The sequence below is a fragment of the Pseudopodoces humilis genome, chromosome 20 (assembly GCF_049639895.1).
Source record: "Pseudopodoces humilis isolate 2021_Gansu_Grassland_sample_001 chromosome 20, ASM4963989v1, whole genome shotgun sequence".
Taxonomy (NCBI): Eukaryota; Metazoa; Chordata; class Aves; order Passeriformes; family Paridae; genus Pseudopodoces; species Pseudopodoces humilis.
In genome coordinates, this window is record NC_142219.1 from 1,093,677 (window position 1) to 1,119,343 (window position 25,667).

At 44.9% G+C, this 25,667-nt stretch overlaps 1 protein-coding gene across 2 annotated transcripts in view; it reads right to left on the reverse strand.

Moving 5' to 3' along the window:
- Positions 1-25,667, reverse strand: part of TMEM132C (transmembrane protein 132C) — a 166,636-nt gene that overhangs the window by 107,058 nt on the left and 33,911 nt on the right. For both annotated transcript variants that reach the window (XM_088064946.1, XM_088064947.1), the window contains exon 2: positions 5,757-6,645. In XM_088064946.1, the coding sequence (XP_087921072.1) occupies positions 5,757-6,645 (889 nt within the window). The remainder of the gene's footprint in view (positions 1-5,756; positions 6,646-25,667) is intronic.

The following is a 25,667-nucleotide window of genomic DNA, read 5'->3' on the forward strand; positions in this document are numbered from 1 at the left end:
GACACCAATGTCCCTGAAAAGTGCCTGCTAAGGGCTAATGAAATTAAACTGGAGAGCAGTGCCACTCTCCCAAAATAGCATTAACAAATTCCCTTCTTTGAAGAAGTATTTTTTTACATCCCAAATGCTTTTTAAAGCTACACTGGGAAATATTCCCCCTTCAGTGTGTCAGGTTCTTTAGTAAATGGTAATTAGGAGTGCTCCAGCACACTGCCCCCATTGCTCACTGGAGCAGAATATCCAAACTCGTGGCACCACTGCTATGAATTTATTTTGGAAAAATCTCACCAAAGAACCTGCAAGGTGCTGTTGTACCTCAGCACTTGCTAAAACCATAATCTCCTCAGTGGACTTTTCTTTCAATAACCTGCTCCACTGTAGATGTGAAGCTTACTAATCATTCTACAGAAGGGAAAACAAAACAAAACAAAACCCAGTAAGGTTTAAAGTTTCACAAGGCTGAACACCAGACAGTGAAGTATATAAACCTTCATCAATGAAATATATAAAACCCCTTCAAGTCATAATTCACAGCTCTGGGCATTTTTGCAAAGCAACTCTGGACTAGCAGCTGGTTCTAGGGGCCCTATCAATGCCATAAACCAGCTCAATTTTCCAATAAAAATATAGCCTGAAATAATGAGACAACAGAACCAACTCCAGGGGATTCAAACCCCTCTCCTTTCAGATGTCACCTGAAATGCTTTCATGCAGTGAAATAACTCTTAAATATTTAAGCAATGCAAAGCTGCATAGGACATGAAAAATGTTTTGTTGCAATTCTTGCCATCTGGAGACGCACATGTACACCCAGAAGAGCATCCCACCAAACTCTTCTGTCTCTTCATTTCACTCCAAGCTCTGCTGCTTTTAAATATGAATCAGTGTTAAAAAACACACTTCAGAGCTGAAAAAGTGCATTCCATTTACTGTGGAAAATTAATCCTTGGGATAATGCATCCCAAATTCTGGGTAAACACAAAACTTAGAGTGATTCCAGCTCTGGTTTAGGTTTTGCACATTTTGATACCATCGACTTCAGCTCTTCATTACAGTGTCACTTGTGTTTGCCGTGATGCCACCACTCTGCAGTGTCAAGACCTAACAAACCAACAGTTAGGTACAGATTTCAAGGTAGTAGAAGTTGTTTCATCATACAGTACAATTAAAATGTCACTATCTGAAAGCAAACAGTAACTGCCTGAAAACATTCCTATTTTTGGTTGGTTTAGGTACAGCTGAGGGCAGTGCCAAGCTCCTCAGAGAGGTTTATGCCCTAGGGAGGCTCAAACAGGTCTTTCATGCAAAACTGGCAGAGTTAGAGTTGAAGATCCCTCTTTTTTGTGACCAATTCCTCCAAAATGGCTTTTTACATTGAGGTTCCCAAGCACTTACACAGATGTTATGACCATAACAGCCTTTTCTACCTCTGGTGCTGCTCTTCACACGCATCCTCCTCCTCCAGGTCCTTCAGCTGTTGCCTGCACCACCCACCACAGCCCCGCTGTCAATACTCATTAGGCACTGAAATAAATGTAAAAGCTGTCCCAGTTCATGGGTTTAATAGCTTTCCTCACTGCATTTATCCTTATCCAATTTGTAGATTTATTATTACTCCTAATTATCCATTGCGTTGGGTTGGTTTGTTTGCTGGACAAAGGTAGCACTCATTACAACCTCCATCCCTCCAGGTGCAGCACGCTGCAACATCTCTAATAAGAAGCCTGAAGGGAAGAGGAAAACACTCCTGTGTTACACCTCTTTTCTCTAATCAGGATATAACAACTTCATCCCCTTTCTCTTTACTTACCCTGCTCAGTAGCTGCTGTAAATGAGGTTGTGTGCTGCTGCAGCACCGTGCAGAGTGAGTTAGAGGTGATGCTCTGCCCAGCTCAGTGACAGAAAGCACTCAGCACTGCCATTCCTTTTGCCTGCCCTGTACTGACAGGGCTCTGCCAAGTCACATGTGGCATGGCACGGCCTGGAGAACAGCTGCAGCATCCTTCCATGCTGAACTACCTGGGGAAGTGTTCAGACTCCAGAGCAAACACAGCAATGCACACAGGACAACCTTTCCAAAGCTGCCTGACACCCCCAGCTCACACCTCCTCACCTTCAAGCACCCCAGCAACCACATCCAGGTGCAAGCCAACCCCACAAGAACTCCTTCTTTTCAGGATGGCTCTGCTTCCTTCCCTCTCCTGTAGCCTGCTGGGTGGGAGAGCAGTTCAGGAAAGCATTCAAGAACAGGGTCGTGCCCTGAGGATTTTGCTTTCTAATCCTCACAGACAATACACCCAAAATGAAGACTCAGATTAGAAAAGAGTGTAACAGCACTCGGAGAGGTGACAATCAGCCCTGGTAGCCCAGCTGAAGCCTGTGGTAACAATTTGTGGCAGCTCTGGGAAGGACACAAGACTCAATGCTCTTCATTTTTAAATTTGCTGGTTTTTTTTATTTTCTTTCCTGTAGTGGTGCTTCTTTCCTGCTGTTCATACTTTACCAACTGCTAGAGGTAACAGTAATTTTCCTCACTGTACCATCAGCAGCAAGTGTAATTCATCTCTCTTCTGGGAGCCCAGAAATCCAGTGGTAGGAAAGCAGGGCAATATTTTCCTCTCCCTTCTCTATTCCTTCAGCTCTTTAATAAAGATTTTCCCACTCATATTATTGTGGATAACATAAGGCAAACATGAAACCCCTCCCATGGGAGGAAATCAAAGTCCTGCAGTAACAGGACTGGACACTCCCAAGGGTGATGCTGACAGAGTGTTTTTATTTTCTGTTCTGCAGATAGAAAATGCCTGTAAAGACCTACCAGAGGTGACACAGCAGGACAGGAACAGGACCTACAACCTCTCAGGATGGCTTGGATTGTTCCCACAACACTCCTGTGCTCACTGGGTGCAAGAAAGGAGGAGCTGTGTTTATCCACATGGTGCTCCTACAGCACTAATGCACTACCCTGCACAAGCCACACCAGTCATCCTCCTGGGCTTTATTTATTAAAATTATTTACTTTACTAAAATAAATTTACTTTATTTTATACTTTATTTATCCAGCCTGGGCTGATAAATGCACAGATACTGCACCAGGAATCTGCACTAAGACACAACTGAAGAACACTGATAAATTCAGATACAGTAGCAGGATTCTGCACTAAGACACAACTGAAGAACACCGATAAATTCACAGATACAGTACCAGGATTCTGAATTAAGACACAATTTAAGACCACACTTCCAACTGCCATGATTTGTGGCTATGAGGTCATTCAGACCAGTCTGCTCCCCTTTTGCCAGAGAAGATTTGTAGCTATTATTTCCCACCCCCCAAGCAATGATCACATGCTGTTTGCTTCAGCTCTTCATGTTGCAATACCTCAATGAATAATATACAAGGAGCAGAAAATAAACAAGCCCACTGTGCCCGGGGATAATGTGTGGTGTGTTTTTCTTTAGGATGATTAAATGTGAGTGCATGTCATAGGATGTAGGGCTCGCTGTGCTGGGAACCCACGACGATGAGAGCACACAGCTCTCTGGGAGCTGGGAAATGGCCATGGAGAAGGTTAAGGGGGCCCCCAGGCAGGCCCAGCATATGCACTGCTACTCCCTGCTCTGCTCTCTGGGCTCTTCCCCAGATTCAGGCACTCCGTGGGTTCCTGGCTCACACTCCACGCCCTTCCACACCTCGGCAGTTGCACTGAAGACATCACATTTCCAGCACAGAACTTGGCCCTGCCAGCCTTTCACCAGCCCTCTGCCGCTGGAAGAGCCTCTGCAAACAGCACAAGGAGCCACAGAGCTCAAACTGGTGCAAGGTCCCACACAGCCTCTGCCAGCGGGGTCAGCTGGCAGGAAAACAGCAAAAAACATTTCATTTCCTCTACATGGAGCTCCTCTCCTGTACACCTCAAGCACAGCTCCCATTTTGTGCCTTAGCACAGATCCGTGGCTCTGGGAGATCCTGGAGATTTCAAACCCAAGATGCTTTGGAACATCTCTCATTCATTTTCTTGCCTTGATCATGGAGAGGAGGAGGCACACTGAGCAGGGCTGGTTTACAGAAAGTCAGGCAGCCCTGAAGACAACAACCACCTGCCCATCCCCACTGGAAATAAGAAAAAGCCACTTAAAAAAAAAAATCTTAAATTTTTCAGCCTCTCACACTCTCGCATCTGGTTTAAAGTAATATTAAGCAAAATTTCAAATTGTCTTTCCACCTAAAGGGCTTTTTCAGCAAGAGAACAGGGCCTGAGCTCTGCATTTGTGCTGGCACAGAACCACCAATACACCAACCTGTGTCAGACTGTGCATTTCAGACAAATGTTCCCAAAAATAAACCAAATCCTCTCTGTCTATAAATGCAAGTCACTCAGGCAATTACCAACATCCCACATTCCCATCTCAGTCTCCTGCACCTCTCAGCCAGATTCATTTCTGAGCAAAGAAATACAGCCCCAGATTTTAACAGGCTTGTTTATCTTCAACTCTCATTTCAGGAAAATAAAGCCAGTGGCAAGGATCTTCAGAGAGTGATCCTCACTCCCATTCACCCAACAAACACCCAGCTCACTGCCTCTGGATTTCTTCTTTCACCACAGCTATGTTTGTTATGTGCAAAAGTATTCTGCTTCTACTACTTTGTGTAAAGGGATTTTCAATAGAAGAAAAGTAACAACATCAGAAAATACTTCTAGCACGGAGGTTTCACTCGGTAAACAGGTGTCCAGGAGATTATCTCGCCAATTTAACCAAAGCTGCAAACACCAGAATGGTTCTGAGATGACTAAAATCCCCCTTTTTTCAAAGAAAAGCCTTTTATCTGCCATGCGACACTTCCTGTTCTAAAGGCTATTCTCCTCGGTGGTTGTCAACTATGTATTAATCTAATTCATATAAGCCTTAGAAATAAATTCTTTCATGTGCACAATCTTTTGGGAAACTGATTCCCTGAGGCTTTAAGAGCAATTGTTGCTTATCACCGTGGAAATTTCCACTGAATTTAAAGCCTGGTAACAAGTTAAAAAAAGATACATCAAATTTTTCAGTGATTAACAAGTTTCCCAGTCTTTGTCATCCTCAAAGGATTTTCATCTGATCGGTAGGGAAACTGCTAAAAATGAAAATAAAAGGGAAGCGATCTGACCCAGTAAGGCAGTTCTGTGTTCCCACTCCTGTCCAAAATAATGGCACTCGCTTCTAACAGCCCCTTACAGGCAGCAGCAATATCAAACACCTTGGGCTTTATTTAAAGGACAAATGTGCTGCCAAAGACAAACACTGCTTAACTGCAAGTGGATAGTTAAACCCTCCCTACAGAGCTCTGCTAACAAAACCACTCTGTGTGTGGGAGAGGCAAGCTTTCAGAAAAGCAGGTAATTGACGTTTTTCTACATTCAAACTCCATGCCTGTGCAATAAAAACCTGATTTTAAAAGCGCCATAAAGCAGAGAAGTTTTCTGATGCCTTGCTGTCTGTCATGGCACAGAAAGGGCCCTGCCAAAGCAGCAGTTTTGTACCTTGCTGCACACCGTGGGCCTGCGATAAACGGCACGGCAGACACGCTAAAAACCTCCCAGTGATGGGGGCTTTCAGTCCAGCTCACAGCGTGCAAAGAGGAAAATAAGGTATTTCAGTGACTAGGAGCAACCTTCAGTGGGCTTCAGCTTCAAATCAGTTGAGATTCATCCCATGTCCCCATCACCTTTGTGTGTCACCGTGTCAGAAACACGCCCAGCCAACCTCCTTACCTGAGGATGAACTGATCCACCGTGGAATTGTTGGCAATTGTCACGTAGACATTCACAACCTCCCCTTGTTTCACCGGCTTGGAGGGCAGCCACACCACGACGTTGCTGTCCAGCCTCAGCTCCGTGAGCTGGGAGGCCTCCTGGCCCCGGTAGAGGCTGACAGAGCCAATCCTCTGCAGGTGGGACGTGCTTTCATCCACGCCATCCTTGCCTGGCCGGATGGCGTTGCCCTTGCGGATATCCTCGGCCGTGCACTCGCCCTTCTCGTCCCCGGGCTGGACCGTGTAGTAAAGCTCCACGGGGCTCCCTTCTGGCTGCTCCGCCGGCTTCTTGCGGCCCGTGAGCACGCTGGGGGGGCTGAACCAGCTGGGCAGCAGCTCCAGCTGTGCCACGCACAGCCCCAGGTCCCCCTTGAGCCGGCAGCTGCCGCGCACCTCGCGCGTCTCGCGGAAGGCGAACACGCGCAGGCAGGGCAGCCGCTCCGCGGGGCTGTACTCGTCCCAGTCCCTGCCCACGATGTAGAACAGCACCTGCACCCTGGGCTTGCTCAGGTAGATCTTGGTGCTCATGATGAAGGCCTTCAGCTTCCAGTTGTAAGTGAATTTGTTGGCGGATCCAAAGGAGCTGGAAGTTAACATGAGGTCCTGGGGCACTGCTTGCTCCACGGAGAAGGGGCCGTAGCTGGCGTTTAACACTGGCGGTCTCTTGGCTTTGTATGGGAAGAATGACTCCACCCTGGACTGCAAACTGGAATTTCTCATGAAGTCCTGGTTGGCTTCCTTGAGGAAGAAAGATGTCTCGGCGTTGAAGAGCCGGTAGCTCACAGGGAGGTACGTCGGCAGTGAAGAAAATCGCTGATTATTGTCCAAGACCCCTCGGCACTCTGTCACTAATAAAAGAAAAGGTGAGTTAGACCAAGTCTGCTTATGGATTCAAAGGGACACTTAGCACAACCTCAGTGGAGCCACCTGGTAAATTAGGGACAAGCATTGTTCCATACAAGAAATATTTACAGGGTAGCTACATGTTCAGATATAGATAATTCTTTTCTGCATTACATTTGCAAAAGAAAGTAAAATGTAGCAGGTCAGGAGAGCCCAATGGCCAACAGCTCCCAGGGCTGCTAATCACCAGCCCTGCAGGATATCAAAGGGAGTTTCTGCCCTAGGGGCAAAGAAACTGCTTTTCTCAGGACTCACACACACACACACAACCATTTCTCTCTCTCTGTCAAGCAACCTTGCTCTTGTATTACTGTTTCTGGCACTACAGTCCATATCTCTGTGGTAAAATACTGACAGTGCCTCAATTTCCTAAGTTCTTTAAATGCAGATAGGCATCACAATCCAGAAGTATTTCAACAAGTACTAATGTATAAGATACACACAGAGAGAATCAGCAGGTGCTGGTCGAGTTCAAGTTTCAGCTTGAAACTTCTGACCTAAATGTTCTCCTGTTAAGATTAAAAACACTTTGCTGAAAGGCAAAATGTATTGTCTAAATTAGGGTAGATAACAGTGGAGAAGAATTAAAATACAAATTGATTATGTCATGCAGCTTACAACCCCTCTTCCTAACTCACAGTGATGGGACTGGCTATAGGTGCAGAAGGCAAATGCATCTACTGCTGGACTTCTTGAGTACTGAAAAAACAGAGCTTGCCCTCAGTTCCAGTGTTCTCAGGAAATCCCATCTGAATCAGGATTTAAAGTTCTGTGTAGGTTCAGCTCTTTGAAGAGTAAAGATAACCAGAAGGGCAACACAGAATGCACAGATCCATCTGGAACTCAGGAACACGTGAGGATCCCAAAACACCCCACAGAGACTCTGTCCTACCACCTTCCTCACAAAGGGCTGCAGCCTGGGCATTTCTGCAAATCACATTTGCTGCCCTGGCATGTCTGGCTGCTAACGTGCTAATTATGTAGTCAAATTTAATTAAATGTTTTCAAGTAATGAATAAACAATCGATACCTGTCATGACACCAAATGGCTGCTGACAGACAGGCTCACTGCCGTCCTGTGGAGTGTGCAATGCCAGGGTGCAGGGAAGGGAAGAGCTTTGGAAAGCAGGTGTGAGGTAATTAAGAAAAGAAAAAGACAAATGTAGAGGAGGGGGAAATCAGAACTCTCAAAGGACAGCGGCCATAAATTTGAAATAAGGAATTAAGATGTGTTCACTCATGTTTAATTCATGCACCACCACTGGATGGTAGGAATTGTTCTCATAACTGAGCAAATTGCCATGACTGGACAGAAATTTAAACAAAATGGTAAAAATAGGAAAAGAAACAGTGAGTTACCAGTACAGCACCCTCTCTGTCAGGCAGAATCACATTTAAAATACAAAACATTGGTTTAGCCCACTGTTACAGCCCTGCAAGGCTCCAATCCTTGGCACACATTTTAATTCTGCTGAAAAAGATGTTACAAATGGCACCTCCAGAGCTGATTGATTTCTCTTACCTGAGTCTGTCAGGCTTCCATCCCAAAGTGCTCTAACACCTCTAAAAGAAACCCAAGGAAGATCCACTTTGGACCATGGACCTTTCAAGGAAAGAGGAAAACCTACAGATTTCTTTGGTGCAGCAGCAGAACAAGAGTTTGGATTCCTAAGGCAGGAGTTTCCTCTCTAAGCCCTCTCAGCCTCCCTGGATGAGGCTGCTGGGATCTGCTGACCTCCCTGCAGCCCTCTGCAAAAAGCCATCACTGACATCCTAGTGACAGATGTCAATGTTCTTTGAAATGAAAACACCTGGTTTGCTGGACAGGAAGTCCATTTCTTGCTGGCCAGTTTGGCTACTGAATTTGACTTGGTGACTGATGAGAATTTCTCTCCTAGGTGTCCTGCTGCTCAGCCAGGAGCCCCTGGTACCAGAGGGGCTGTGGTTAAGGGAAGCAATAAACACTTAGACAGGGAGAGCAGGGACTGATTTAAGCACACAGATACAATTTGCTGCAGTGTTTCATGACCAGGGATACTCCAGACACAGCTCCTGAGGGAATCTCTGCCTTCAACAGAGCCACAAAAACCAGAAATAAACTCAGCAGGCTGCAGAGACAAGTGAAGTCCCGTGATTTCAAAGGGTTGTTGGTCAGGATCTAAGCTGGAAGCTTAGCAGCTGTTTTTGTGCAATTCCCAGGACTTTTGCTGCAGCACATTATCCTCAGACAGACAGTGGGCTCATTTTTGCAGGCACTTCATTTATCCTGGGTTAATCACATGCATGAGGTATGTAGGGCTTGGCCCAATATTATAACAGTCATTCAACTTCTGCCTTAATAAGCTGAACACAAACAGCAAAACCCACGTGGCCAGACTGACAGCAAAAAGAAAAAAAGGCTTCACTTTTTTATTGCTGTCTAAAGTGTTCCACCCACCTTCATACCATACATAATGGGTTCCTGTATTTCTATACTGAAAGCTGTACTTTAGACAATTTATTTAAGCACTTTAAGCCTTTTATTGATAAAGCTGGTAGTTAAAATTGTCCATTTTATTTTTAGAATCCCAACGTCATGCATCAGCAACTGCAGGCCATCACTTAAGGGATTTGTTCTATTCTCTTCATCTCTACTCAATAACTTTCACATCCTGGTATAATTAATTACCAACATTTCCAGAGAATATTTTTGTACGCTTGATCAGCTCAGTTTCAAAGCTCTTTAATTTATCAGAGTATCTATTTAAACAAGATACCATGGGTTTTCCTGAGTTTCACATCACAAGTTATTATTTTAAATAACCATTAAGCGGTGTTTACTTTATCTACCTGAAAAACTAACTTTTAATAAAGCAGCTCTGCCTCTCAGTGCTTTCAGGTGCTCTGGAGCAGATTTTCACATTTTAAAGTGCTTTACCCCTTTCCATCATCCAGCAGGAGTTACAGCTCAGAGACAAAGCCCTGCACGGAAGAGGTTAACAACCATCAAACACAGCCAGTATTAGCCAAGAACAAAAGTGAAGGCTTACAAGTAATTACTTCTTCTTTCTAACAGCCTGGTGACTTTTTAATCCTTCTTCTGGCATCATATGCCTCTGCAGCACTTCATCTGAACCCAAGCAGGCATCTGCTAAGCACATCACTGGCTCCAGTGTGACAGAGCAGCTCAAATTCCTGCAACCCCGTGAGCTCACTGGATGGGAAACTGTGACTTCTGATCTGTATTATTATTATTATTTCTTGGATTCCAGCATAAGAGGAATTTTCTTCAGGGGTATTTCACATGGAGCTGGAGCCCTGGGTGCTGGATTCACTGGAACAGTCATAAAAGCTTAATATCTTTGAGTTTTTCTTTTATGAGGTTGGTTTGAAGTGACTTTCTTTTGGGCAGGGAATTAAGGGTTTAGCTCGTGGGTGGGAGATTACTGGCCAGTGGCCACGGATCTTCAGTGCCTGATGTTTGATGAGCCACTGAGCCTTCAAGGCAACCATCTGCCTGTCCCCTCAGCCAGAAGCTTCTGAGCCAGAGAAGCCAGTGAGGAGCAGAAGACATCTGGCCATGCAAAGGAGGAGTGATGGGAGAAGCCCTCCCTGCACCTTGTCTGGCCCTCAGAGGCACATTTCTAATTGCCCCTTGGAGGAGACAAGCCAGAGGAAAAGTGCTGAACAGCTTCCTGTGCCTCTGTGTTCTCCTGGAACCCCAGCACAGCAGCACAGCTGATGCTCCCACGAGAATTCTGTCATTTTTAAAGCAGGATCTTCTCCCTCCTTCTCCCCACAGCTTTACCCTTCCTCCATTCCTGAACCCAGCTATAACTGAATGCTGCCCCAGATTGATTTTCATTACTGTTGCACTTCCATGCCACCAGAGTTTTAAGCAACAAATCCTACCCAATATTATTCACAGCACCACCACCACCAAAAATCCTGCAAATGCTGTAGAAGATCATCCCTGTTCCTCCCATGAACACCCATTCCCACCTGCCCCTGCACAGGGATGAGCACCTTACACAAACCAAACAAAATCCCCTTCCATGAATTCTCTTCTGACTCCACCTTCCACTACAAACCTGTCCTGCTCTTGCAGAGCAAATCACATATTCCAGCTCAGGAACTACAGAAGAGTGAAAGTAGGGAAGATTCACTTCAATCAGCACAGATGTTTCCTTCACCACAAAATGTCAACAGCTACGCTTGCTGGTTCATTTTCCCTTAATTTTCTGTGCCAGCACCACATTCAGCCACATTTAGTGACTTCACAGTGTAAGAAATCTTTGTAGCAATGTTTTGCTCAGAACTAGAGCTCAGCAAATACATTCACTCAGACCTCAGAGTGACCTTAGCTGTACTCTCATCCCCTCCAAGCTCCCTTTTCTTAACATCTAGAAATGGGAAATTTTGCTGATGGAAAGGCTGAGTGGAATCTTCAACCAACTAAGCTCAAATTGAGGATATGGAACAGATTTTGAACCGTGAGGTTGATTAAATATTGCAGCAAAGGGAGCAATGGCTGGTCTGTGTCCTCACATGCAGACTGGATCCCTCTGAAAAGAGCGTTTTTCTCAGCACAAGTTCCAGGGATAACTGGAGCCTCGTACTCCCTTCTGGCTGAAAAGCTACAGCTCTGTGAGCATCCCAGAAAATCAGCTGGATGGCAGGGCAAGTGCAGGAGCCACAGTTTCTGTTCCTCTTGTGCGCCCATCAGATGTGCTTCCTCATCCTCTGAGGGATCAGAGAGACTCTTGGACTAATTGCACACAGGCAATGTCAAGTGTCAAATGCTTATGGTCACCAATTTGTGAAACTAAAAATAAACTCTGCAAACAAATCCAGCAAAGAAATCCACAGAGCAAGCATTTGAGGGAAATTGCAGCCTATTCTCAAATAATCTGTGAGCACCTGGTGAGGGCAATTACATCAAACAAAATTAATGTTAACAGAATTATTTTAGCAGTTCATTTTTTGAGCCCAGAGTTCCCTGAACTGAAAGCTGAAGTCCAAGGATAGGTTTGTACCAGACTGACCTGGGATGGGATATTCCTCTTCACATATATGGGATTACAGAGCCTGCTAACCAACCAGACATATTTTAAGCCCAGATATAGACACAGTCTTATTTAGCCTAGATCAGAGTTCAATTAAACCACACTGCAAAGATTATTGGGAGACATTATAACCAGTTATTGTGAATAAATTTCCTATTTTATTTCAGTGGGAGAGATTAACTTCATTCATTCAGTACACTGTTAAATGAAAAACTGCAATAATATTCTATTAAATAGACTTCTCTCACATTTTGAGAGTATATCCTTAATGAATTTATCCTCTGTATATTACCACAGATCAAATCTTCACTGAAGCTCTACAGACAATCCTGGATTTAGTACAGAAGTGAACACTTGCCCCATTCTGCAGCAGAGGCAGAACAGTGGCATTTCAGAGCTGTCAGGAACATGACAAGCACGTAAGGCAAGGACTGAGCAAAAGTACACCAGGAGCCCCTGCACTCCTTGGAAACACAAAAACAACAGGGTGGTCACCAAAACTAAAGGATGGGAATTTGAAATGGATGAAAAAGTGTTTGAAACAGAGCTTGATTAGATGATAGAGCTCATTGCCAGGGAACTCACCCAGAACCGAAAGGGTGATGGGAATGCTTGCACTGATGTGCAGAACATCCAGAGCAGAGTCATTAACCACATGGAAAACTCCTTGTTTTAGCTGCATCGATTAGAGCCCAGGATTAGACCTCTGCATTCTAAAGCCTTATCCAACATCTGTCAGGTTGCTCCATTTTCCTCAGGATTACCAACACAACAGACACGTGTATAAACCACAAATAGCTGCTTGTGAGGCACAGCCTTTTCACTAACAGGAAAGAGAAGCTTTAAAGTCTAATTTGGAAACACAGAACTCCCAGGAAACTGTACATTAGAAAGCATTTCCAATATTTCAATAACAGCCTCCAAAGTTTTTTGCAGTTCTGTACATCCCACCCTTTGACTGCAAAATACCAAAATACCCTTTTATTACAGGCCTATCTTCTCTGTGACCCTCTATTCACAGAGCTGTGTTAGTCAAAGACTGCCTGACATTCAGGACTGAAATCTATAAATGGTTTTCTCAGACTGGTTGATGACCTTAAGAGTCTGTAAAAACAACAGTGTACATGCAAAGGTCAGTGAAGATTTCTGGAATCACTCCCCCTCCCAGGGCTGACATTCCCAATTGTCTCTGCTGCAGAGGCCATCTGACCTATTTAAGCGAGTTTGCCGTGCAGAATCAAAGACAAATACCTGGAACTCTGATTTCCACTAATGAAAGCTTTTGTTAGGAGAAAAGGGTTGGAAAACTTCTATACAGACACTATTCAGGTACTTGGGTTTTGTGCTGGCCAGAGGCTGCAAATGTCAGTGTCCTGTGAGCAACACACAGTGGGCAAAATGTCACAGGCTGGCCTTTCCTCGCCTCATTGTGGCCAATGCTGCGGATTCTGCAGCCACCCATCGTGTCAGCACTGCAAGCACAAAGCAAATAGCACTTCAGCCCATCCCATCTGATCACTGGAGAGAAGAGGAGGATTTAAAACACCAGAGTTTATTGCCAGCTCCATCAAAAACATATGGTAGCCAGAGGAAACCTCTGCAACGCCGTTTCTCTGGCGATGAAATGAGAGAAGCTATCATTCAGTTTGATTGACTTGAGAGTCAAAACCACGTTGAGTTACCACACAAAAGACCAAGTAAAACACTGTCTGTCTGGGGAGGTTTCTGGTCTTTAAAGCAGGCAAAAAACCACCAGTGGCAGCCACAGAGTGGGGAAGAAGTACACAATGTGGTCGGTATTTTCTACCTCAACCAGTACCTTTTCAGAGACCTGGACTGATTATCTTCCTGCTGAAGAAGCTTCATTTTCATGGCAGTACAATTATGTGAAAGACACTTCTCTGCAGGGGATGTATCACATTTAGCCTTACAGGATGGCTCACCAAACGTTTTCAAGTTTGGCCAGAATACCATAATGATGGAAATACACGAATATCACAGTTAGTACGTTTGGGGTTTTTTTTAAAGTACTCAAATGTCATAAAAATGGGAACATGCAAGATGTAAGTTACAAACTTGAACAAGTTCTGGCCTTGGCAATGAATCAATTCCTTGTCCTGTCTCTCCTTCTCTAGTTTTTAATAGCTCTGAGCTTTCCTCTGCTGTTAAGTCTCTGTCAGATGCTGATAGGCACTCACTCCTCTGTTTAGACACTGAATTGCTTTGCACAGCTCCTTGTTTAAAGAGAGATTAGGGTCCTAGAGCCTGAATGGGGCAATTTGTTCAGCACTCTTCACTGCCAGGAAAACCAACAAGAACCAAGAGCACCCAAGAGCGCAGACCTGCACAGGATGAAGCTTTCAGCCTCAAAAGTGTAGGAGGAGGACATAGAGGACTTGATAAATGAATTATAATGGTTTTCCCCTTACCACCCAGAAAGGGAAAATAATTCTTCTTTTAAATTAAAAATAAAAATTTTAATTAAATTAAAATTAAAGTAATTAAAAATAAGGCCAGCCAGCAACATAAACAACAGGACTTTATCTCACATTGCCCCTCACCAAGACCCAGCCTCCACTGGGCTCTGCATTACACAGGGACAAAGGATATTACTCAAAGAGCCAGGTATAACCTGGCAGTGAGTAATTCCAAGACTGAAAAGGAAAAAGGGGTTTGTTACAATCAGATCTGAGCCAGGCATTCCCTGGGGTCTGTAATACACTTTTAGCACACATCTTGACAGGCTCCTAACTGGCAACTCACGTCTCAGGGCTGTATTCCCAGGGTCCTGGACTCTGCTGGGAATAAACCCCTTCAGACCTCCCAACCCAGCAACTGAATATCCAACAGCTGCAATCATTTTTCCCTCTCTCTAGACAGGGAACTGAGGCAGTGTAGCTGAGTTTTCCAGCAGGTTCTATCAAAGCTAAGCACAGAAAGCAGGCAGGAGCAGGGACAGCAGCACTGCGTGTGCAGCAGGTGAAAGCACCAAAGCGAGGCAGGTAAGAGGATGTAAGAGCCTCACTGATGATGGATGGAACTTGGCAAGGCAAGGGAGCAAATGCTGCCAAGATTAGACTCTAGTCTGTCAGCTTTTCTGAGTGGGAACCAACAGCCTCAACCTCTGCTGCCTGGCGTCTCCAGGAATCTGCAAATTTGGTGTAAAACATCTAAATCATGGAGAAAAAAAGACCCTGGAAACACTGACTTGGATCAGCATTAACTGCTGCAGAATTTCACTCCTAGGAAAGTTTCACCACTGGTATAAATCAATGAAGTTTCATAAAGGACAGAAAAATCACCACATGCTATACTTTTTCTCTTGAAAAAGAAAAGCATGTTATTTACATGAAAGTTTAATTTAAAAGTCAAGAGGCCACTTATCCTTCTTTACTTTCTCCTCCTCTCCTGGAGGAGTTTGGAACGCTTACAGATGCAATGCACGCACATTTTTATTACCTGCATGTATTAAATAGTTGCTTGTATGCAAACTGTGACTTAAACCATGCCAGAATATCCCAATATCCTGACTACAAGCCTGCTAATCATCTCCATTTCAAAAATGCAATGAGGATTTATGAGAAGATTAATTGAGAAACGAGGCTGAGGGGGTGGGGGACAGCCCTGCCCGTTCGGGAAATGAACTCGGTGTCACCTTTAACCTCCAAGTAATTCTTTGTCACAGAGCACAAAGCAACTCATCATTCCAGAAGAGCAGCAGGACAGAAACCAAGCGGAAATTTATCTGGTTAAACACCTTCTTTCCCAGGGATTAATGAAAAGGGATGGCTGCAGCACTGGTGTCTTTGTGCTCCCAGCACCTCCACGGGTTGTTTTTAAAGCACCCTGGCTGCTGCTGCTGTGGATCTTGGGGTGAGCAGCTACTCCCCAACCCCCAAATTCTGCCTCTCAAGTATCCTGTCCTGACTCAAAAGCTTTGTGGAAGCATCCCAGCTGTCCCCAGCAGCCACTGGCGCTGTTTGGTGACCCCTGAGGGGCAGAAGCAGGAGGGAAGGGGCTCCTCAAGCCCCAGTCCCCAACTCCAGCCCTTCTGTCATCTCTTCTTCCCAGTTTACCCACGCCAGAAACGTGAGTGGGGAGAACAAAGTGGTTGTGGTGTTGGCACTGAGAAGGGGAAAGGCAAAACTACAAAAAGATGAGATCCAGAAGAGGGAATCTTCTAGGGGAGCACAAGCAGACCAGACAGAATGCTAAATGACAGTGAGAAAGTGCAGCAGAAGAATGATGAACACGTGGTTTTAATTCTGTTTGTTAAGGCAGAGATGATAAAAAAGCCCCTCTCTAAAGTCTCTTTCATTTGCTGTAATGTTTTGCTATAACCTGCCCAGGAAGGGCCAAAGCAAAATCAGTGCCACACCTGAGGAAAGTGTCTGAGGGAACACATCTGGCAATTGCAGTTCTGGAATTAGGATGCAGAAGCCAATGGGACCAAGTTCTGCTTTCCAAGATGAAGTTCATACAAAAGGAGAACATTCAGAAGCCAAAAATAACGGCCTGCCTAAGATGAAGACAAGAACCTGGATCCAGTTTATGTTCAGAGCAGAGCAAGAGTGTGGTGCAACTTCAGGGAGGGCATTAATGTCAGAGGCAGAGCTGGCCCGTGCACTCTGAAGGTCCAACAGAGCAACTCTGTATTTTCTGGAGTGGGTGGAAAGCAGAATCCTACATTCCTGTTGCTTCTCAAATGTCCTTAAAGCCACTGGCAAAGACAAATGACAATGATGGATGCCAGTTTGTTATGCTGAGCACCACAAAACTGCACAGAGCAAATGACTTGCACCATCTTTTTAAGAGGTTGAACGTGTCGTGCTCCTAAAGTGCTGTTGTGCTCAAGAATCACTGAGAGCTCCCTGCAAATCAATGCAATAGAGCCCTGCTATTCATTTTGCAAGCACTATTTTTATCCTTTCCTAATATAACTTCCAAACCTTTCTCCTCCCCCACGTCCCTGCCACAGATCCCTAATTCACACAGCTTAAAACACACAGTGCCTCCTACAATCTTTTCCAACATGTGCAGTCCTTAACAACAAAATTTAATTTCTTCCTTTCTTTGAAACTCATCTTCATTCAGCCTGGCTCCTAAGGGAAATTAATGAGGGCTCGCTGAATATGTTTACATAAGATCTCCTCCAAATTTATATTATTAAGCATTAGGAGTGGTTTTATCTGCCCTCTAAGGGACAGAGGGGCTGATGGGCCTGGCCAGAGATGTCTCAATAAAATATCCGCTGTCCACTCACGCCCTGCTGGCTTTGCTGTGCGGACAGAGCCTGGAGCAGGGCATGGGGTGACAGCTGAACCAAAGGTGATTGCAGCATCAGGAGCTCTGGGCTCCACTGGCAGCGAGGTGCCAGCACACCAAGGCAGGGCTGAGGAGGCTGTAGGAGCCTGGCTGTGACCCCAGCGCCAGGCAGGAGCTGTGACACTGCTGTGGTGACAAACACCCTGCCCACACAGCCACGTGTGACCCACGTTGAGCCCAGCTGCTCATCCCCAGGCAGCCTTTCTCAGGAAAGCCTTTCTGCTGCAGGAATTCCAGCACTGATGGGAATTTTAGTTCCTGGTGGTCTCCACATCGACATCTTGGTCTTTGATACCCAATAGAGGCTTTGGAGTTAGAAAAAATCCTTCTGCTCGTTCTTATTCACACAAAAGCCATAACACAGTCCTTCACAGCAACAGTGTGTATCACCACAAGGAAACGTGCTGCATGCACAAGCACAGATAAAATATCTACTTGTGCAGGCACTCACAACTACAGCTCATTTCTGTACAATGAACTGTGAATCCAGCCCTTGAGCTACCTCTCAGCCTGACTGGTCACACCATGTCTGAGCGAGGCAAAGCCAGACACCTTCTCCCTGCTGTAACTCCTCTGGTGTCAGACATCTGGCTGCAGCAAAGCCTGTGGTCTAGCACGGCTATTGGACCTGGACAATAGGATTTCAGCAATGATTAAAGATGCCTGTGGCTTCTGGGCAGGCAGGAACAAAGGAAACCCTTCTGTTGGAAGAGGGGTTTGATAAAATTCACGGCTGTCTCCACTTCTGCAGTTTTGTCTCCTTCATTAGCTAACAAAGCAATGACTCCAATTCATGAAAAGGAAACTCCTACCATCCTGACCAGCTTCCAAGGCCTATCCTGCAGCTCCTTTTGGCTCCATGTCTCCCCAGGTAACCCTTGCCAGCTAAGGCAGAGTGGTACAAGAGTCATTACATCATGCACATTCAAGAACCAAAACTTTAACAGGGATCATTTTTCCTTCAATAAAGGAATATAAAGGTAATGACACCCCGAATTCCCAAAGTACTGTATTAACACTCTTGTCAGCTGGAGGGCTTTTAGACTGCTATATATGTATTTCTTTTTCCCCCCCTTTATAAGTCTGTTTAAACCTGTCTGCATTTCAGTTTGCTAAAGCTGTTTAGCCAAGTATGAGCTCCATTCATGGCCAGCTGTAATGAACGTCACAGGCTGTAACCCAAGCAGGCACTTGTGCCTGTTTGCTGGAGACTCTCATTCAAAAAACCAGAGAGAACAAGAGTAGTTTTTGAGATGTTGTAAATGCTGAGCTGCTTGCTCTGAAAACCAATGCAGAGTCCTGTTCTCTGTGCAGACAAGGTCTCCGAGTGAGGGGGGTGTGGGAGCGAAGCTTTGTTTTTACATCAGGCTCCTCTGAGCTAACAACTCACATGGGATGTTTTACTTTAAGGGCAATATCATGCATTGATTGAGAAGACAGATATCAGCATCTTCTACCCTTGCTGGATACAGAGCACACTGTGGAAAGCTCCTGTCTCTGGGCTGCGTGGTAAAGAGCAGAACATGGCTCTCCTCGGTATAAATTTAAAGGGAGGACCTACAATACGGAGAAATCTTCAAAGGCCAGTCAGGTTTCCAGTCCAACAACCCTGCCAAGTGTTCCTTTAATCCTTTATTTACCAGTAAATCTGCCTCTCTGTTCAGCAGGCTTTTACTGGGATTGGGTTTCAGCCTGCAACCCAAAAGCTGTAAGCATATGCTCTGTAGCCCTAATGAGAAACTCAATCTATTAATGAGCAGACCTTCTCCACAGGACCAGGTCTTGGCAACATGAGTCAGTTCCTGAACTTTCACCTCCCGCTTGGCAGCACCCCAGACTAACTCCACATCTCTCAGCTGGCTTACATTATCAGCTCATTATTAACATACATCAGGGCCAGATCTCTTCTACGTGCACCCAGCAAACAGGAAACTACACAAGGGGAGGGCTCCTCATTTTTGTCTGACTCTGGAGCTCATAAAAATGACTAATTAGAAGCAGCTCTAGCGGAGGCACTCTGCAGATCACACATTCCCTCTGAACCGTAGTCCTGACTGGGGATAAACAGCCTGGAATGCCAGGGCAGCCTCAGAGCCTTGCAGCTCTCAGCCCCACTGCTGCTGTGAGGCAGGGGTGTGCTGCTCCCCTGATCGTGGAGCCAGGAGACAGCAATTCACACAGAGCAAAGGACGTGTCCAGCATCACACAAAGTCCCAGAAAGCCCAACTCCTGCATCAGCTCCCCTGCAGACAGCCCCAGCAGCAGGGAGAGCTGTGGGAGCCCTCTGCAGCCCTTTTCAAAGGACACTGCTGTGTACTTTGGATCTGCACGCTTGCCTGGCCCCACAGAGCTGGGCTCAGAGCGCTGCTTTGAAGTGGCCTGCGAGCTCCCAGCAGTGTACACAGCACTTTGGGAAAGCTTCCCAGGGCATCTCTCATGGCCACAGCTCTCATGGAGCACGGGAGAGGATTCTCTGGCACAGCAAGCGCTGTCCTCAATGACACACGAATATTTGTCACGCATTGTCTCACTTTATTTTCCTCCTTACACCATCAGTATTTACTTTTGCCTTCCAGTCCCCTCTCTCCTCAGCTGTCATCCTTCAGCTCAGGAGACATAGCAAACAAAAAAACAAAAAGAATCTCTCCTCCAGATGCCAGGTTCAGACCCAGTCCAGCCAGGCAGCAGCTGAAAGCTGCAGCAGCCTGATAATTGTTCCCATCTCATCTGAGCACAGATGCCAGCACAGCCAGTGCCCACATCAGCAAACGGAGCTGGAGACACACTCAAGGAGCAAGAAAGGTCAGCAGAGTCTGTTCAGGTCAGACAGGCTGTTAGTGATGTGGATCAGACTAAAGCTGTTACACAGCATTCTGTACCTGCAGCCATCCCAGCCTAAGGCACATCCATGCAGAAAATTCACACCCACTCTCAAACACCCTTCAAGCAAACCAGACTTAACACGAGTCAATACAGAATCTGGCAAAATCTCAGAGCCTACACAAGCCCCTAATTTACTTTGGCTGTTCAAAAGGTAGCAATTTATATTCCTTCTTAAAAAAAAAATTAGCTGTGGCTAGAATTACTTTTCAGAGCTGATTTCATTTCATAACTCGCCTCCTATTCAGACGGAATTTATGCACAGATGTTCGGAGCCAAAAATATGTTCTCATTTAATCCACAGCAGAACAGGTAAAGAGCAAATCTATTCCAGCCAGGTTGGTGTCTTGCTGCTCCAGCCTCCCCTAACACAGCAGCAGGCACGAGGAACTCACAGCTGCCAAAATCCTGCTGCTCCAAGGGGCTTTTGTCAGCTCTGCTCCTCCACGAGCTCTCATGCCGATAAGTAGAGGGGAACTAACACAAAATATTCTTACGGGACCAAGATCTTTCGGATGCAAACGAGCTGGAAACAGATTTTTAACTATTTTAAATGCACTGTCTTTCCCAAAACTGCAGGTCAGAAACCTGCAGAGATCAAGAGCTAAGGGATCCTTTGTGGAAGCAGTGGTGATAAAAAAACCAGAGTGTTTCAGATCAACTGGTCAAGAACAAACCGTACAACTCCTCACTGTAATTACACCAAGATGATAAAACTCTGAATTCAGATGCAGGTTTGTTATCCAGAATAAGGGAATCCCACAACAGAGGCACTGTGTCTGTAATTCTCCAAGGGATGCTGAGTTACCTTAGGCCACCCATCTCTAAGTAGGCAGAAGCTAAAATAAAATAACTAAAAGTTCTTCTGCAGAAAGAAATGTCTGGGGCTTTAACCAGTGCTCAAAAAATGGCTTGGGATGAGTTACGGGTGATTATGTAATGGAGAGTGATATTCAGATTATAAAACCAAAATATATTAAGGTATAGCAACCTATTAATGGTTGACTCAAGCAATGGGAAAATGTATATTTAAAGATATTTTCATCATTCCTTCACATAGTTCCACATAAGAAATGCCAGCAGTGGTATAGGTGGTGGAAGAGAAGACACAAATTTGTTAGGTATTTGATACCAGTCTAATTCTGAAGAGGTGAGAAATTTCATTCTCAGTAATATTTACAGAAGGCAAAGAAAGTCCAACTCATCTTAAAAATAAGGGCATGATACCAACTCAGTCACTGCCATGGCCTTACTCCTTCTGGCTTTCTTGCTGCTTGGGACTGACTGAAAATCTGGGCAAGATAAATTAACTTTCCCAATATATAAAGCTACATGTTCTTATCACAAAAAAATAATCTGGATTCCAGCAGCAATTCAAATGTTTTCCCCAAGTATGCAGATGTAACTCCTGTCCCCTTGGTAGGGCCCCTACAGCTGAGAATTGAAGCAGCCTCTTAAAACCAAAATACCTGCACAGGCAACCTGATTTGTGATGCTCTGGTCCCTCAGGTCTCAGCAAAATTAGTCCCATTAAGAAACAAAGCACAGTCTGGTGCCTACATATGGATTTAGCAATTTCACTTTATGTTAGCCAATTAGAAAACACTGGCTCTTTTCCTCCCCCAAATGCTTTCAAATTAATGAGAGGGGAAAAAAAAAAAAATGCAAACACATAGCAAAGGCTGAACAAAGATTGGTGCTTGATAGAATTTGCATGTAAATCCTCCAAGATTCAATTTTAAGTAGAAGCAAACAAGCAAAATATTTACTGCTCAGCATTTCACAAGCACACCAAGGCTGTGTTGTGTTTCAAGGCTGGTTTCCAGCTGGGAGCTGTGAACACTGCTGTTTGCTGCAGGAGACACCGCTATGAGAAATACCTGCCCTGAGAGCAGAGCCAAGCAGGGCAGAGTCCTGGCTGTGCTGCTCCCTGCTCATCTCACCTTCCCCTCTCCCCACAAAGCCACACTGACTGCTTCCATCTGCCCCTGAAGGAGTCACGGCACTTGCCAGAGCTCCCTGAGAACTTCCAGCACAGCTCTGTTTTCTGGGAGTTCCTCCCAACCCCAGCCATGCACGGCACAGCTGATTCATCCTCCTTGGCCATCCCATCCATCTGGAGCACAGCAAAACCTGGGAATGATGTCTCAGATCGTGTCTGTGCTCAGAACAGACCCACTGAACCCTCTCTGTTGGAGATATTGGAATTTCATGTGGGCTAGAAATATTTCCTAGGAGCTTTAGCTTCATTTCCTTTCGGAGAAACACCTCTCCCCATTTTCCTTCAAGCTTATAAACTTGAATTACCATATCTCCTTAAGCAGCAAAAAGCAATAACTTCACCAGATCCAGGAAATATTAGTGGCATTATTAATGTAAATAAAGGATTTTTCATAGCATTTTTAAAGTTATTACACCAAGAGCATAAATAAACCTCACTGATGGAGTATTAGTATTTTATGTTGGTGGGAATCAACTGTATGACACAGTCAAGTAGGGAACTTCTTGGGCACATTTAATTCCTGTAACTGCCAAATAACCACATGAACAACTTTGTCCTGTTAAATCCCCTTCTGTTTTGCATTTTGCATTCATTTCCTTCCAGCCTCAGCACTGTCCCCAACTCAAAAAGCTTCAACTGAACCATAACGAGCCTCACAATAAAGCACCTCAAGAACTCAAGACAAACGTCCTTCTGGCTTTTAAAGCTGCATTTCTCATTAGAAATGCTGCCAGCTGAAACACATCTTGAAAAGTGAGCACAGGCTAATGGACAGAGAAGACAGAAGCAGGCACACCTAGATTTTATTCCTAGTCTCTAGATTATTCACTAAAACACTAAATTCTGATTGTTTTTAATCTCATTTAAGAAGTAACTACTTGCACTCAGGGTCACATTCCTCATGCAGAGCAGGATGAAACTCTTAATGGATGACATGGAGCAAATGGGAATTCTCTGCTGTGGTGAGATAATCATCCTGCTCACCCCAGCTCCAGCCCCACTTCCAGCATTGCTGCAGGGAAGGGATCCAAGGCCATTCCTTCAGCCCCTCAGAACAGTCCTCCCAGCTGAAAATCAGGCATTCTCTGCAGGAAATCGTGGGATCTAAACATTTCACCCAGTTAGTGTGTCCTTCTAAACCCTCTCAAATCCCACATTTTACATAGAAATCCTCATTTCCATCGCCCAGAATTCCCTCTCATCTACTATGAAAGCATCCTGAAACTTGGGGGAGCGAAGCAAAACAGTTGATAAAAATCCTGATTAAACCAGTATGTTTCTGTGGTAGGTGTGGATTTCTCCAGGTGTTTTAAGTGCAGATATGAGGGGGATTATTGGGTGTGTCAGACCTCACCAGACCTGGCACTCGAGAACAAAGGAAGAGGATTCAAGAAGCCAAAAGACAGTTCAGGAAAAATGAAACACAGTGAAGAGAAGGAACTTAGAGCACATCTCTCCTTTTCCACTGTGAGGCTGAAAAAGGCACTCTGCTAATGGATAATATTTATTTCTTTCTTTTACAGTATTTCTGCCAGAAGTGCTGAGAAATAGGTGTTATTTCCTTGGAATAATTCCCATAATAATGAGAAATCCCAGGCAGCCTCGACTCTAGGTGGCGTTGGCAGCTCCTCTTAGAATCCATGAACTTGAAAGGTATCAAACTCATGGAGATTGAGCCTGATCTGCTCTTACTGCAGAAAGAACTATTCCTACTGAGCTGATCAGAGAACTGGAGAACTCTGTTTAGCAATTCCAAAAGTGACTGGATAGTTAAAAATACGTTTGATTTGCTGAGAATTACTATTATATCCACAAAGAACTATTAACTCTTAGAAACTTTTCCTCTGTTTCTGCAGAGAATGATGATGCCAGGAGGGATGAACTGTGCCAGTGACTCACACCACACAGGCACAGGTTAAATGCTACCAGTTCCCTGCCCCGATTACACAATTTGAGTGAACTCAGTGCATTTGCCCATTCCATTCTGTGACTGAGCTGATTCACTCACACAGGATTCCTCAGCAATTCCACGGTTCCCAGCTGCCCAACAGGAGCCTGAGTTAGTTCTCATCCATACTTCCAGCAAGGGATTGTTTAGGAGGTGCAGTTATGGATCTCATCTCTGGGAGGGTCATAACTTTCACAGCTCTGTACTGAGCAGCAATCCTTTGATTTCCTCAAAGCAACTTGAATTTCCCACCATTCCTCAGAGCTCTCTACTCCTCGATCCTAAAATGAGCACCAGCATTTGCACAGTGTCCCCCTGTGCCTCTGAGCCCTGGACAGGGAAGGTTTGCAGCAGGAACACAGGACACAAGGGGAAAAGCTGGATGCTGTTTCAGCCTCTAAAATCAGTTAGTGAGTGCTGCTAGCACTCAGATCCCCCAGACACATCACATACACAGCACCCCTAAATCAAACACTTCAGAAAGTGGATATGAGAAAAAAAATGTAAATATTCTCCCACTTTTGCCACGACAGTGACTGTTGTGAATTTATTACTGCTCTGCTGCCACAATTCCTCCTTGTGGTGGCTCAGCTCAGTGACAGGCAGCTCCTGCACCAGCCAGGACTGGCACACACATTTTGGTGCAGATGGCAAGAGAGGTCTGGTGGCCTCACGAGCTCTGAAGCCACATCTGTAACTTCAGAGGGAAGAGATAAATCACACCCAGGTATTACCTGGCCACTCAGGTGAGTATGACCAAGACCTGATGACCTTTTCTTTCTGACTGGAGGGGAGTTCTGTAATTCTCAGCAGAGTGCCTTTGATGCAACATTAAAATGCTGCTTAAGTCTGCTCCTGTGACAACTCTTTATTTCAAATGATTGTTTATGAAATTTAATAGCAGCAGTTCATTCCTGGCTGATGGTGTCTGACACAGAACACTTAAAGTGAAATGTGAGTGGCATTTTTGTATGGCTCCTGTACTGAATATGATCACAGCCCCAGTTAATTAAAGTGCAGATGAGCTGTCATTAGGTCGCTATGAGTTAATTGGCCTTCTCAGGGGCCAGAATTAAGCTACAGCACATCTAGGGTGCAGACTTTCAGGCTGAACTTGCATTACCACATTTGGAGTCTGGGAGCAGTCAGCACCCAGAGGCAGCAATTCTCAGACCCAACCTACAGAGCTCTAGAAATTTGGTCATTTCTTTCCTTTTTAGCTTGTAGGCTGAGCTCTTGTGAAAATCTGGCCCCTGGGGTTTAAAAGCAAAATGCAGTCTGTAGTGTAAACTCCTCATTTTGCAGCTGGAAGTTGATGTCAATAGTTTTCCCACAAACTGAACAAGCAACAAGCCTTGCCATAAAGAATCTGATAAGTTTTTTTAACCTTTTTATTACTAGCCTTATGGAAGTTTGCTGTATCACTATTCATTTACTGGTTTACACAAAGTGAGCTCAAAAATACCATAAATTCTTTGCCCAGAACCTAACATCCAAGCCTGAAACTTTTTTCCTTAGAAACAGCTTGGTTATTCAAGTCTGGTAAAAAATTTGCATTTCTTGTTCCTAACCTAGATGAGAAGCATAAAACCATCTACAAGAGAAAAAGCTGAGGGGGAAAAAAAAAAGCCCTCCAGTAGCAATAAACAGATCCCAACCTATTGCAAAGTATGAAAAACTGGCTGCAACAGGATGTGACTGTAAAATGGTCATGTTGCTATGCAGACTCAATAGCTCATTTAAAAAGAGTGCCCAACCCTTCCCTGC